The sequence below is a fragment of the Bos taurus genome, chromosome 12, assembly GCF_002263795.3.
Source record: "Bos taurus isolate L1 Dominette 01449 registration number 42190680 breed Hereford chromosome 12, ARS-UCD2.0, whole genome shotgun sequence".
NCBI lineage: Eukaryota > Metazoa > Chordata > Mammalia > Artiodactyla > Bovidae > Bos > Bos taurus.
The window spans coordinates 50,841,693-50,857,505 of record NC_037339.1 but is presented as its reverse complement, the minus strand read 5'-3'; the positions used below and the strand labels follow the sequence as shown (position 1 = coordinate 50,857,505).

Genomic DNA, 15,813 nt, shown 5'->3' with positions numbered 1-15,813 from the left:
TTTTTTTTCCCTTAAAGAGGCTAAGAAAAATCTCTGAAGTATTTGCGATTGTAAAAGGATTTTCACAGGAAAATAAGAAAATTTTAAATAAGAGATTATTCAAAGTTCCATAACACACTTTAAAGATAACTGACAACCAATTTGAACCCTCCAAAGATGCAGATTTCTTAACAGGGTTGAGAGTGTTCCTGTATACAATTTACAATCATTTTGTAAAAATAGAAGGCCACAAAAGATTCAGACTTTCAATAAGATCAAGTTAGAAATCAAGCTGATTTCAAACAGCTTGGTAGAATTTGCATGGACAGTTATGGCAGATTAAGAGTCACCATTCCTATTTTCAGAGAGATTGATGAAACGGTCTCTTGGCTACCATTCAGTAAGGAGTACATCTCAAGCCAACTGCATTGCATTCAAGTGAATGAAAGTGTTTACCATTGTCTTCTAGGGACAAAGGAGCTTTGTTTAATTTCACCTGACAGCATATTTCCTTTCTGACATTCTCCTTAAAGCGTATTTGCCTTCTCCCTGACCTGTAAATATCTCAAGGCTTCATGGAGCAACTGCTCCACAGGCAAGCTTAACTGGACCTTTATCCTGTTATGTTGCAAAGCAAAAGATAAACCCCCACAGTGATGTTTATGTAGTCTTCCTTTAAAAATACAATTTTAATTGCACCCTGCCAACGTGAAAAAGAACTTTGTTACATTTTACACAATTTAGTTAAGAATGAGAACCATTTTTTAACCATTCCATTCTTAAATTGACTTTAAAAGGAGGAAAAAGTTGTTTATTTTTGCAAAGATAGCCAACACTAGCCAATTCTGCATGTGAACATACAGTGTGTAAGGAAGGAACAAGGAATACCACTTTTAAGTACACCTTTCATTAATTCAAATCACTACTTATTACAGCAGTACTTTGCTTTTTCACTGCAGAGCAAAACGCTCAAAGGCTTATGCATATTTGATGACAATCTAATATTGGTGCACAAGTACAGCTCACAACCCTTACACAAAATATCTAACACTGGTTTCCCCAACCCTGAGATGCATTCGGTCTCATTACCTGTCCTGCAGCATTTCGTTAAACGTCTTAGATCTTCTCTCCGACTTCTCAAGAGCTTGCTTCTCAATCTCCTCCCTCTCCTCCTTTTTCTTCTGCAGATCCGAAGTGTAGCTTTTCCGACGATCTTTCCATTTTGCAAGGTCCTGACAGAGGAAAATCACGTTAGCCCAGGCACACCTGAATTTCTACACACCCTCTCCAGCAGTGAGTGCACGCCAGAGGATCCCATTACGTCGCTAAAACTATTCACTCCAACTCGATGCCAAGGTGCCCTAATTTTGCTTTTTATAGCCAGCGTTTCTGTACCGAGGCTTTAGCTCCTGCGTCTGTCTAAAAGCCCTGACCTAATAAGACAGAGCCCATTTTTGTTTTCCCAGATAGTGCCTGCCTTGCTGCCCGTTTCACAAAGAATGCTAAACGCTTGTAATTAGATGCCAGGTCAGAAAGGTCGGGAATTGTTTCAAATTTATTTTCATCTCACTCCAATCATCTGGTTCTTACGTGAAATGACATGTTTCATTAGTCAACCTAGAACAGAAACATGACTGTAACATGGCTAAGTATACAGATACACGTGGAACAAATACAGAGGTCGGTCCCTACGTGGAGGCAACGGGGCCACAAACACACAGATGAATGAAGTGTGCTTCCTCTAGAGGAACTCTCAGTCTAGAGGGGAAAGACAGACAGGTAAATAAAGTTCCACAACGAACGTGAAGGGATTGCACGAGAGAGTCAGGGGTGTATAGGGAGAGTGGTCAATTCTACCCTGGGAGGGGAGGGCCAGGTGTGGAAAGGCTTTAACCGGGAAGCCAAACAGAGGACGAGATGGCTGGATGGCATCACGGACTCAACGGACATGAGTTTGAGCAAACTCTAGGAGATACTGAAGAACAGGGAAGCCTGGCTTGCTGCAGTCCATGGGGTCACAAAGAGTCGGACATGACTGAGCTATTGAACAACAAAGACTCAAGAATATGATTTCGAAGCAGTTCAACTCCCCGTAAGAACAGAGCGATAAGGAAGATCACACTGGAAGCAGTGGCCATCTTTTCCCATACATCCATCCAGGACACATCCTGGGAGTGACCCCCGGGACACTCAACCTGATTCATCTTTAAAATTAGTCCTGGAGGCCTAAGCTGGTTCTGACATTCAGGGGGTTAGGCCAGTTTGGATGGTACCAACTTCACTGTGCCACCCAGAGAAGTCCCACGCTGAGAACTCTAGTGGTACTGCAGCCTTATGCAAAGTTCCAGACTGAAGGAAAAAAAAAAAAATCCTCAGGCACATAAAATAGGTTTGGTTTACACCCTTTGGGAGCAGGCAGGGCCATTCCTGCTTAAAAAAAAAAAAAAAAAAAAGCCTGAAATCAATATGAACTATTTCCAGAAAGAACAAAAGCAGTGCACATCAGTCCTGAAGGACTGAAGGAGAACTAGCATGAATTTTCATCTGACTTAACCGAAAGGATAACCCCTCCATCTCTCTCACTTTCATCTCCAGTCACCATGTATTTTGGCAAACTGCCACTGAATTTCTGTTTCTTGACAATGACATTGAGATCCCAAACAAAAGAAGCGGAGTTTAGAAACACAGCCAAGGCAGGGGTTTCATCTTTGTTACTTAATATTTCATTCCTTTGAAAATTAAGATTTACTATCTCTGACCCTTCTGTTCATGCTACCACTCAGCCCTCTTACCATAAAGTTGTCCTCAGATTTCTTTGGATCTGCTATGTATCATTTATCTATCATAACTCTTTACACTCCTTTGCTGGGTGCTGTGCTCAGTCTCTCAGTCATGTCCGACTCTTTGTGGCCCATGGACTGCCAGGCTCCTCTACCCACAGAATTTTTCAGGAAAGAATACTGGAGTGGGGTACCACTTTTTACTCCACGGGATCTTCCTGACTTGGGAGATTGAACCCAATCTCTTATGTCTCCTGTGACTCCTGCATTGGCAGGCAGATTCTTTACCACAAGTGTCACCTAGGAAGCCCCTTAGACTCCTTTGAGAGTGAACTGTGAAAGTGAAAATCACTTAGTCGTGTCCAACTCTGCGACCCCATGGACTGTAGCCCACCAGGCTCCTCTAACCATGGGATTCTCCAGGCAAGAATACTGGAGTGGGACATGTCTCCTGCATTGGCAGGGAGGTTCTTTACCACCACTGCCAGCAGGGAAGCCCATAAATACATACAGTGTATATGTGTCAGTGAAAGTGAAAGTCGCTCAGTCGTGTCTAACTTTTTACGACCCCATGGACTGTAGCCCATCAGGCTCCTCTGTCCATGGAATTCTTCAGGCCAGAATCCTGGGGTGCCATGCCCTCCTCCAGGGGATCTTCCCAACCCAGGGATCGAACCCAGGTCTTCCCGCATTGTGGGCAGATTCTTTACCATCTGAGATACCAGGGAAGCCCAAGAATACTGGAGTGGACAGCCTATCCCTTCTCCCAGGGTATCTTCCTGACCCAGGAATCGAACCGAGGTTTCCTGTATTGCAGGCAGATTCTTTACCGGCTGAGCTACCAAGGAAGTCCTACACTCCTTTGGCCTATAACAATTGACTCTTTTTAAAAAGGCACAGCTCTCTTCTGCCAGGGACAAAACTAAAGATTAAATCTTTATCCAAATAGATATCTGGATATACATCAGCTCTGTGAAAACATCTTATTTTGATTCACATTTGATAACTTTTTTAACCAAAATAGTACTGAATTATCATTCACATTTCTCCCCAAACCTTCTCTATTAACTCTAAGAACACTTTCATCTCTCCCTGCTGATTCCCAGTCTCTGTGCTGGTTCCCTGCTCCCCCTAAACCTTAAGCAAAGTCTTCCCTTTCATGAGCATCACTAACAGTCATACCCCAAATGCAACCACCAGAGCAAGTAAACAAGTTACCTACACTGCAAGGAAGCAGCTTCTCATTTTTGTGAACCCACAGAAAATATCAGAAGATAAGGAGCTTCTGTGTTTCACAATGGCCTTTAAGATACAACAAATAGAGCTGAAGGGTTTAAAACTCTTTTAAAGGGAGTTGCTCATATTTTCTACGGAACTGTAATCTGCCATCAAGAAAAATCGTCCCTTGAGTATACTGACTCTCTTCTTGGAGAAGAAAGAAAAGTCCAGTAAACACATCCTCCCCATCTCCCAATAAGCAGCATACTCACATCCTGCCATTTCTGGTCCTGCTCTTTTAACTGGGACTTGATTCTCTGCATCTCCTCGTAACGTAGCTGACGCAAGCTCTGAATATCCTCTGCGCTGACATCACTCAAGGACTTACTCCTACAACAAAAATACTCATAGTAACCAAGGTTCCTGGGACCGGATTCAAGGTTAAAACTGGAAGGTTGGGCTTATATTTGGAAATTCCATCTACAATTCCGTGGTACTACCTAGATGCTTCGTGATATCACAGAAATAGCACTGCAGAGATAAATGGTGTTTTTCCAAAACGCAGAAACAAGAGCCTAGCACTCCAGCCAAATGTGAATTCTTTCACAGAATGGCTAAATAAACCCTGAACCATGCTGAAAAACATAATCTGACGTTCATATTTAGGGCAGTCGATGCAGAAAAAGATTACATTAGAAAAAAAAAATTATTAGTCCCTAGAACCACCTGTCTTTATCGCCTCCAGAGATAATCTTTTAAGGTTTGGCTGCCTTTTCTGAGTACTTATTAAATTATTTAAAGATTACCTGATATTTTCTCAAGTTCAATGCCATGAAGACATGTGTGTCTGCAGCTGCTTCTCAAGGGTTCTATACAGATATGCGCCACCACTGCACCGTGCTCGGTCTCAAAGACCACAGTGGTTTCCAACACCCAGTTACTATATAACCTCTATTATAATTCTCTTTTGTATTAAGGCAGTTTTTGTTTTGTCCATGTGTGACTGCTGCCATGAGGATGTAATGTGGATTAGGTCTCAAAGAGCTCAAACTAGGATACTTTGAGTAGAGTGGGGTGTTTCCCAGGAATGTGTGCTATACACACATCAGAGGAGGGGAAACTGAGGCAGACCTCCTGGAAAGAGAGGTCAGATCTGCATATTGAGGAGTGAAGAGACACAAAGCTTTTGAGTGTGAGGTACCCAAAATATTATTTCCTACCACTTCTGCTTTTATTTCATTGTAACTGACTCCCCTTTTAGTTGTTTAAATAGCTTTGCACCTCTTTCTTGGGCCCCTAAATTAGCCTTCCCCAAGATTTTGCCATCACCACACTTTTTTAATAACACACTTGCCCAGCTAGCTCAGGAATTCAATAACGATCTCTATGCCAGTGACTCCCAGTCAGTCAGTGACTGACTCAGAGGACCAGTCTCTCTGAATCAATCCCAATTGCTTTTTAAATAAACATCTCTGCACAGATGTCCCCTAGGAATCTCCATTGTAAAAGGATCAATGGAAACAGTATCTAGAAAGAATTTTGTTAAGCGGTAAGTCATATGACTATAAACACATGGTTATTTGGCTACATGATACAGCCAAAAATTTTGTCTCCAAACCTGCTTTTCCTCTTAATAGTGTTACTTGCCCTCCAGTCATTCACATGTAAAATCAGAGAGCCATTTTTCACCTTTGTCTCTCCCTTCTTCCTATGTTCAATTAGTTATCAGGTCCTCTTACTCAGTGTCTTTTTCTTTCCATTTCTGTTGCCAATACCCTAGATCAGAGCACAATCAACTCTTACTCAGACTTTTAAAAAACCTCCTTAAATTATCACTCAGCCTCCAGATGCAGTGAAGGTCTTTCCTGAACTCTTTCCTTCAACTTAAAAGCCCTTTCAACAGTATTTATTCCTTTTTAAATGCCACTCATTCCTCAGGGTCCCTGTGAGACTACAGTCTGGTTGTGTGTGTCTGTGTGTGCTCAGCTGCACCCAGCTCTTTGCACTTCCATGGACTGTAGCCCATCCGGATCCCCTTTCCACAGGATTCTCCAGGCCACTGGAGTGGGTTGCCATTCCCTTCTCCAGGAGATCTTCCCAACCCAGGGATCAAACCTGGGATTCCAGAATTGCAGGCAGATTTCTTACCATAGTCTGGTTGGATGTATGCAACTATTCATTCTCTGCTTGGAAGTCTAATGGGCAACTCAAACTTCACTGAACAGACCAAGACCATGAATGCTCATCCTACAATCCACATTCATCCCATAAGCCATTCCTCTCCTATCTTCCTGATTTCAATAAAAGCCAACTCCATCTTTCCAGGACAAAGGCCAGAAATATTGGAGCCTTCCCAGATTCCTTATTCTCTCACATGTAACTGATCCCATTGGGAAATTCTGCCCCTCTACCTTCTAAATATATCTAGGGGGTGGCCACTTCTCACCACCTCTATCTTGATGACCCTGATCCAAATCATCCTATCTCCTGCCTGGATTATTAGAATCATCAGCCTCCTTCCTTCCACCAGGGTGTATTCTCAACACAGCTCCTCTGTCCATGGGATTCTCCAGGCAATAATACTGGAGTGGGTTGCCATTCCCTCCTCCAGGGGATCTTCCCAACCCAAGAATAGAACCTGCATGTCCTGCATCTTCTGCATGGCAGGTGGATTCTTTATCACTGAGTCACCAGGGAAGCCCACTTAACAGGGTATGACTATACAAAAACCTGATTTGAGAATATAAATTCACTTAAGTTGTAACTACAAAGAATCAGGCTATATGAGCTAATACAATACAAGACACTAAAAAGATTTTCTTTTCAGCTCTAAGGTATGAGGGGAATCTGGATGCCCAACACATGAGGTTATAGAAATTCCAGAACAAAATTGGAAACTTAAGTATTTTAAGTAATATTTTGGTGGGAGGAAGGCTGACCAGTCTCAGCAGATCCAGACCCTTTCAGTCCTCACCCTCCTTCACTGGGAAACTTTAACATGTGTCTTTTCAGAAAACACTGTCATCATGGGGTAGAGGCTCATCACCCTCCTGGGGAGCCCACAGCAGAGCCTGGCACATAGCAAGTGTTAGTTGGTCAGTTGTGTCTGATTCTTTGCCATCCCATGAACAGTAGCCCACCAGGCTCCTCTGTCCACAGCATTTTCCAGGCAAGAATACTGGTGTGGGTTGCCATTTCCCTTTCCAGGGGATCTTCCTGACCCAGAGATGGAACCTTCCCGCATTGCAGGCAGATTCTTTACCATCTGAGCCACCAGGAAAGCCCTCGGTGGTCCCCAATATAAATAAATGAGCCAAACATTGGCCAGAGTAGACAGGTTCCTGTGGAAGGCAGGAATGTGAGCCCCCTGTGTTCCCTGGGATCAAGTTACCTCAAGAAAGCCTGGCACATTCCAAACAGGTTGTGCCAGGCACCAGAATGAGACAGGAAGTAAGACCCAACAGAGGGATCTAATTTTCACCACTCCCTCCCTCCCCACCCCTACCCACTCCCTAAACATCATTTAACTCTTCTCAGTCTCAGTTCCTGATCTGGCTAAACCAGGAAGGACTTGCTGGGAAAAGGGGGTCAGTTTATGTTGATGGCATTTCAAAAACCCATCTGGTGCTATACACCAACTGTTCTTATTAAGGCAAATATGATCATGAGAGATCTACTGAAAACTGACTCCCAAAGCAGTTTCAAATTAGAGAGGTCACCCCAGGCCCCACTGATAAAATCGAGAACGTTTTGAGTGTAGGAGCCTTTCAGCCAGATCATGAAGAATTCTTTCCTTCCTTATCAGAGTTTACAGCATAATAGCAAACTTCTGAGGGCTTACTATGTGCCAACAAGACTGCCCAGCAGTCTCCATCGATCACCTCATTATACGAAGCCCTAGTCTGGTTCTACCAACTCAGGAGCTGCAGATCCTAGGGAAAACTACAGAGTCTATTTATCTTTCTCCACGTCTCTAAAATGCAACTTAATACCTACCTGACTACCTCCCCAAAATAAGTCCCATGGATATTCCCAGGAAGATTGTTTGGGAAAACTATAAAGGACTACACAGCCCTAGTATGTTTTGTATCAGTAGAATGAATTACTATTCACTGGCAAATCACAATTCTCTTGCAATTCATTTACCTCTGTATTTCCTTATTTGGAAAGACTCTGGTTTAGAACTGCATTTGGACTTTTTCCAAAAAAATACAGGTCTAACATGCTGCATTCTCAGATGAATAATTTTTTTAAAAAAAATAGCATTTAGGGTGAAGAGAAAAAGAAGGGGAAGTTTGCAAAAAAGGGGAGTAGATTATAAAACAAGATCACTAAAACCTTACTTTTTTTTCCCACAATGCTGGGACTAGTGTTACAATAAGCATTTTTGTAAAGAAGTCTCAGGAAATTTACAGATGAATATCTAAGAACTAAGGGATCAAAAAGGACTGACATGTAGCAAAATTTCCTAAATATAAAATCACTGATAATCTTATATGGCAAAGAGCAATTCCATGATACTCAGTTTCGGGTCCTCCACTTTCTAGCAAAGATATGAATATATCTATTTATGTACCTCTAAATATATTTCCATTAACTGTTGCAGGAATTCTCTGAACACAAATCAATACTAAAACCTGGGAAAGAGACTTTAGAATTATCATAAATTATACTGATAAGACAACATACAAGACTTTTCCTTTATAGGTTTAGAGCCTATTATCAGTGTTTCTCTACAGCGGCACTACTGACATTTTGGGGCGAGAAAATTATTTATTGTGGGGGCAGTCTTGTGTATTGTAGAACATATAGCAGTATATCAGTAGCAACGTTGCCTCAACCCATCCAATGTGACTATCAAAAATGTCTACAAACATTGCTGAATGTCTCCTGGTGGAAAAATCTTCAGAAAGTAACTCACATTGACTAGGTTTTTCCTTCCTGTTTGTTGTCTTAAGTGCCCTTATTGTTGTTTAGCTGCTCAGTTGTGTCTGACTCTCTGCAACCCCATGGACTGTAGCCCACCAGGCTTCTCTGTCCATGGGATTTCCCAGGCTAGAATACTGGAGTGGGCTGCCATGTCCTTCTCCAGGGGATCTGCCCAACCCAGGGGTTGAACCAAGGTCCCCTGCATTGTGGGCAGATTCTTTCACTGCTGAGCCATCAGGGAAGTCCAGGTGCCCTTACAGTTCTCCGGAATTTTTTTTTTTTTGGCCAAAACCCATAAGTAAAATACACATATCTTAGTTGACTTTGATTATAACTTCACCTTGCATCACTGTTCATTTCCTGTTGATACTGACAGTAGATGCCACGGCTTAATTAATCACATTACAAAATTACAGCTATATACCATTACAAATTTGTCATTAACAGCTTCTGCCAAGAGGCATCATAACCACATTTTCAAATGTCATGGAAACATATGACAAGTCATGCAACACAAAAGCACACGTGAGAAAATGACAGCCACATACAAAGCATCTTACTAAAAATAAAGTGACAAGTGTTCAATGCCAAATAAAAAAGCAAGCCAGAAATAAACAATCTAAGGCTGGAAAGGGTGATGCACATTTCTCTTTAACTCTTTGGTTCTCACCAAAAAGAAAGCATTCAAGTTACAGGCAGTTATTTTCCATCACAGGATATGGGCCAATAATGATTTTTCCAGGTAAGTATTCCACGCTGGAAAACATGCAAGGTGTCCAGAGAAATATCACCCAGAAATATCACTTGTTTCACGTTTATAATCATTTACAAACATATTTATAAACATGAGACAAATTCTAGGCTAAAAGTCTATACTCAGTTCAATTTAAATTTTTGTTTTCATTGTGGATCAACTTAAGAAAAAACTGGTAACAGAGAAAACTTTTAAACCCCAAATAATAGATTTTTGATTGCAAGTGGTCTAAAATGCACCTGAGTTTTCTAAAGGCCTATCTGTATTACTTTCCATTATTCGACAAGTCATGCATTATTCATTGGTCTCCATTTGTAGACAACCTCGCTTTATTTGTGTTATCCTGGCAGTTAGCTGCATGGGGAACAAAATTTAAAACAAATAGTGTACTATGCAAGCAGCAATCTTGAAACAGTCTACAGAAGGCATTTGCTGCTGCTGGCTAGGGCCCAGAAAAATCCTTAGCTTGCTGAGCTTCGGCATTTGGGTTTCTCTCTCCTTTTCTTAAACCAGTCACACAATGTGTCCCTAAGGGGGAGCACGTACAGTCACTGGAATAGCTGTACAAGTTTACATTTCCATCAAGTACTTGGACTCAGTGTATTCACATTTCCTTTAAGAAAAACAACCTGCTTACATTATAAAGTCTTATTTACCAATGAAAATTCTTCTGAACGTTATCACTCAGAGTGCTTGATGCTGTAAAGATTTTTTATCAAAACAGCTTTCCCATGACGAATCGAGATTAGCAGATGCTTAAGTGTCATGCTAAAAATTGCCTTGTACACCCTCCTGATGGAGATGTTTTAAGCGCACATGAGGAACCAGATAGGAGATAACGTATCTTTGCAAGGCATACTGAAAGCACGCTTGGAGCCTGATTTTTAACATCAGTGGCTGAGAATTACTGGCAATTAATTGCTCGTTGCTCCATTACATCCTTGACATCTAGAATGGCTATATTGCTTTATATAGTGATTTTAGTTGATTTAGTTGATTTTAGTTCCTTATCATAAAGGAAATCAACCCTGAATATTCATTGGAAGGACTGATGCTAAAGCTGAAGCTCCAATAATTCGGCCACCTGATGCAAAGAGCTGATTCTTGGAAAAGACCCTAATGCTGGGAAAGATTGAGGATGGGAAGAGGATGACAGAGGATGAGACGGTTGGACATGAGTTTGAACAAACTCTGGGAGATGTTGAGGGACAGAGAGGCCTGGCATGCTGCAGTCCATGGGGTCACAAAGAGTCAGACACAACTGAGCTACTCAACAAGTGATTTTAGTAACTTCTAAGATCTCCACACTATCAAAATTATCCAAAACTATCAAAATTGGAGAACCATTGAGATGAAGTAAGTTCCAGTAGGGGAAGATACTTAGCTCCTAAGGCTTAGGCAGATTAAAATATTTGTCATACTTCAATTTTCTTCTTGATCAAAAATTATTAGCAGTTGGGTTCACAAAGTTACAGAAAGTTGATGTGAAATATTAAGATGTAGTCACCTGGGTATTCTGCCCTAAGAGTGAGTGAGTATACATTGCTAGTGCATATGAAAAGTTATAAAGTATTTGTTTTAATTCTGCTATTTGAAAAATAGCAAATACTTCCAGAAGGTTGTTTGTATAATATTTTATGTCTGCCAGGTGACAGAGTCAAATGACCCAACAGTCAACCCCTTTATATCCAAGAGCACTGGTTCTGGGAGCTGCATTCCCAGATACAGAGGATCAACTATAGAAATCAAGTGGGAACAGTTTTAAGTATAATCCTTGTACCTTACATGGAAACTACCAATATTTTAATTTTTTGCAGCTTTGGAAGTCTGATTTGGCTTTGTAACACAGCTATGTTATAAAATTTCACCCGAGTCAGCAATCTTGAAAATGTTTCCAAATCCTGAGGGAAAATAATGCCACTCAGCATCCCAACTAAGGAAGCGCTCCTTGAACTAACAGTACACAGATAATGCCAACAATGTGCCTTCTAAATTCAAAGTAAATACCAATATATTTTTTCCATTGAAGATTTTCTAAAATATAGTTATTTGGGCTTCAACATTCAGAAACAAGAAGTTTGGCCTATGTAGCTATCAGATACCAAAATAAATAAACCTAATCTCAGGTATGTGTTTTTGTGACTTTTAATCAACTCCTTAGAGGAGAAGAAAAAAAAAACAAACAAACCAGGATTTGAATTTTCAACTTCTACTAAACAAAATATTGCTGTCATACAGCATTGCATGCACTGGGTACTCAGACAGAAATATGACTGTTCAGTTGCAGAATTAGGAAAAATTTCCCTGTTTCAGGTCTCATGCACAGCACAGACATTCCCATTTAGTGTCATGCCAGGATAGAAACGCAATGACATACCACACAAAGGACAAACAATATGTAGATTTCTTACTGTGAACCACAAGACTTACCCGTTCTCACCATAAATCTTTTGAAAGAGTCTAAGAAATCAGAAAACCAAAAATTAAGTCATGTTTTTCTAGTTGTGTTAGTTTCTAAATATTCAACATCTTCAAGAGTCTAATTAGAGATGGACAAATCTCAAAAGGTTGCTTCTTCAGTCACATTCTTGATCATGTCTCATTCTCATTGATCAATTCTCATTGATCTCATATCTCAAGGAATTCAGATCAAGACAAAGAATTTCCTGTTTTCCTTTGAACCAAATGAACAAATTCATTTAGGAAACAAACAAACAAAAAACTTCCTGTGCCAGGAACTAATCAGAAGTTAGATTTAGGCCTATTAATTTCATTTAACCCATTATTTGTCCATCCCAAAGTTCCACAAACTGAACATTCATCAAAACGGCAAGTTGCATAACACGTAAATGCAGACTCATTGTCAAAATGGCCATAATTACATACATGTAAAGTGTAGCAGACAGCAAATAACATTCATGCACTGTAATAAAATTTGCACTGAACTTTAAACCATCAATGTAAAAAGTCGCACGTCAATAGTCTAAGAAGCCTGGGTCAAAATCAGACATCAAAATCAAGTTAAATGAAACTTGCAATGCCATATTTTAAGGGACATTTTTACACCAAAAATCATGTACTCTGAAATACAAGAAACAGATAAAACCAAACTACAACCAGAGTGTTTCAGAATTGCCTGGACGTGAGAATAAGTCTTGTAAACATAATCAGAAAACAGCTTTGTGAAATGTCATATGGCAGAAGCATATCATAGTCTTCCCTCAAGGCCAAGGGCACTGTTTGCAGATACACACCTTCTTAAACAGGTCTCAGAGAAGTGATTTTGAGACGTGCAAATATGGAATTGCACTTTTTCCACACAACAACTAGATCTGATTTTTCTCAAAGCAAAATCAATGCTTTAACGGGATGCTTCAAAACAGCTGATGACATGCAGAGCTGGGCAATCTGATGCTACTTTCTCACACAAGGGAAGTCACACAAGACCATCCACGACAAGCGTAATCCTTGCACAAACACACTCTGACCTCTCCACCATCAGCCGCTTCCTGTGCCTAAGCCTGCTGGCCTCTCGGATGGACTCCCACTTCTGTAAGTCCGCCTCGCTGCAGGGACCAGGGGTGAAACTGACGGGAGGGACCGCGGTTCCCAGCTTCCAAGACTGGATCTTACGAGCCAACATGTCGTCTTTCTTCTGCCTACAGGAAGGAACTAACACTCTACAGCTAGTACTTTTTTCTTTCGAGGGGCATGTCCTTTCAAGCACACAGAGAAATTTTGCTTGAATTTCTGGAGGAAGCATCCAGGGTTCGGGCAATGGGACTGGCTGATATCTATCAGGGCCTCCTGACAGAGGCACCTCCGTCTTCTGTGCTGGAATGCGGCGAACAATCATATCATCTTTTTCGAGGTCCGGAAAGACAAGTTCCCCTTCCCTACACTGCAGGATTATATCTCGCTCTACAGGATCATCTTGCCCAGACAGACTTCTTAAGTCTTCGAAAGCCCGGAGAACACATGGGTTTGCATGGAAAGCCCTAGTCTTTCTGACAAAGAAGTCGTCATTCTCTAAGTCAGGATCCAGGACTGGCATCTCCAGGGCATCTCCCGGTGCACACCCAGGAGCATAAGAGAGGTTCCTTCTGCGTGTTATGAGCCGGGGGCCAGCCGTGGGGTCGATTTTGATATTTGTTTCAGAAGACAAGATGTCATCAGAATATGTCTGGAGGGCCTGAAGTAATAAAAACTGACTGAAGCATAGGAAAGAAAAAGGAAGGGAGAATCTTATTAAGTTTGGGGAGAAAAGATAATTAGCAGCAAACCAACTAACTAGCCAGTCCCTGTGGGTGAATTATTTAAGGGGGCCATGGGAGGGATTCTAGCTGGGAAGTAAGACCAGCATTTAATGCCATCACCCATGATACCATTTAATGAAATTAGAGCCGAGTCTACTTCTCAGAAAGGTGGATATCATTGAGGCCAAGGGACGGCGCTACAATGGGAAGAGTGAGCCTGCCTGACACACACTGTTCCATCCACCCCTTCCTCATCCCATCAGCCACAACGGCCTGACTCCCTTCCCAGAGAAGCAGCAACAATCCTGAAAGGTTTCCAGAGCTGAGCAATGAATGCTTTATGCAAGAGGCACAGGTGGTCAGCAGAAATTAAATTCAATGCTCTGAAGCTTTGTTTAAAAACTCTGTTGAATTTCTTCTTTGCGTTTTCTCACCAGTCTTGCCTGCCCAGTGTCTGTCTACAGGTTATTTCCTTTCTCCACAGCTCCACACATAGCATAGCTGTATAATTAGGTCAGCAGTCTACAAAGCCTTTTTAAATGGTTTTCAACAAGAACTGGTGATGCCACATGTAACTCTGTACTATTGAACATGATTGTGCTAAAGAACATTTAATCCTATTAGACTTTCAAGCTCACACACTTGCACAGAAAGCATGATATTATATGTTACGCTTTCATAACTCAGTATTGAGTGAGTGAGCATCCATGATTCAGCTCATCACGGTCAGCGGTTAATGGGGCAGCAGAAGTTGGCACAGGTGTCACAGGCTGGACTCTAAGCAGGCGGGCTCATGCAGGCAGGTACACCTGGGCTCATCTGAAACACCATGGGTTCTCCTGGCTGCATGGGGGTCCCAGGAGTTTCTGGCCTGTTTGGTAGCCAGTTCCAGCAGGAGTGAACGTCTTTGACAGTTGCTGTCTAGCCTATGATCTGCATTTTGTATTCTACTAAAAATGGTGGCACTTCTGTCAGAGCCTGAGTCCTCATCGTCAGAGTCTGAATTCCTTCTACTTGGAGTAACACAGAGAAAGGAAAGAGAAAAGACAACAAAGAATGATGTAACTAAAAATACTGTCCAGCTCTGGCTATACAGAAGAATTTTAAAAATCCAGATCCTAAAGTCTAAATTTAAACTGTTTTTTTTTGTTTTTGTTTTTGTTTTTTTACCCCCAGTGAACACGTTTATAGATGCTGGAGGGAAATTAATCTCTCTCATAAAATGCCCACATAGAATGCACCCAGTCAGGGTACCGAATGGACACTGGAATGAAAGAAACATGCACAAAGACAAACCTGAATCCCTGAAATTCTTTATACCACGGTTTGTAAGTTTCCCTTTTTATTCGTTTCCAGTTCACATCCTCTGGGATCCAGCATTTGGGAAGAAACTGATCAAAAGCATTCCCTGGGCTTGGCATGACTGGGCTTAGCTTTCGCACGTAAAGATCATCCTTTACAGTGTTGGGAACGCTTTTCTTGCTTTCGTTCTCTTCCAAATAACAAGAGGAATCTGAAGTTTCTTGTACTGTTGGCCAGTTCTCCACGTTCGTGCCCCAAGTTCTCCTCTCGTTACTGTTCAAAACATCCAACCAGTTAAGACACTGCGTGAGCAATTTGTGACACAGAACACAAGAGGCATGCTTCTGTCTCACAAAGTTCACACTGTGAATGCAGCCAATTCGTTTCCATTCTCATCATTCTCATCATTCCAGCCCCTACAACAAAGTTAAGGCATTATAACAGCATCTCATTTTAATTAGAGAAGAGCTTGATATAGAAGGGCCAGAGACACTTACAAAATGTGTTAAAAGAGAGAAATCACAAACCATCTGGGGTGTTACTTTACGTATTAAAAATCAATAGCACAACAGGCATTCCAATCCAGGAGAAATTT

The 15,813-nt window shown here is 41.4% G+C and overlaps 1 protein-coding gene across 21 annotated transcripts in view; it reads right to left on the bottom strand.

Annotated features, from left to right (window-relative positions):
• LMO7 (LIM domain 7) overlaps positions 1-15,813 on the bottom strand; it is a 220,116-nt gene that overhangs the window by 39,723 nt on the left and 164,580 nt on the right. For 6 of the 21 annotated variants that reach the window (XM_059892261.1, XM_005213864.5, XM_059892260.1 and 3 more), the window contains 5 exons: positions 15,213-15,491; positions 13,149-13,871; positions 12,091-12,120; positions 4,250-4,367; positions 1,069-1,211 (listed from right to left, as the gene is read on the bottom strand). In XM_059892261.1, the coding sequence (XP_059748244.1) occupies positions 1,069-1,211; positions 4,250-4,367; positions 12,091-12,120; positions 13,149-13,871; positions 15,213-15,491 (1,293 nt within the window). Of the gene's footprint in view, positions 1-1,068; positions 1,212-4,249; positions 4,368-12,090; positions 12,121-13,148; positions 13,872-14,725; positions 14,927-15,212; positions 15,492-15,813 lie in introns of all 21 variants that reach the window. The other 15 variants (XM_059892271.1, XM_059892273.1, XM_059892270.1 and 12 more) reach the window with 4 other exon arrangements.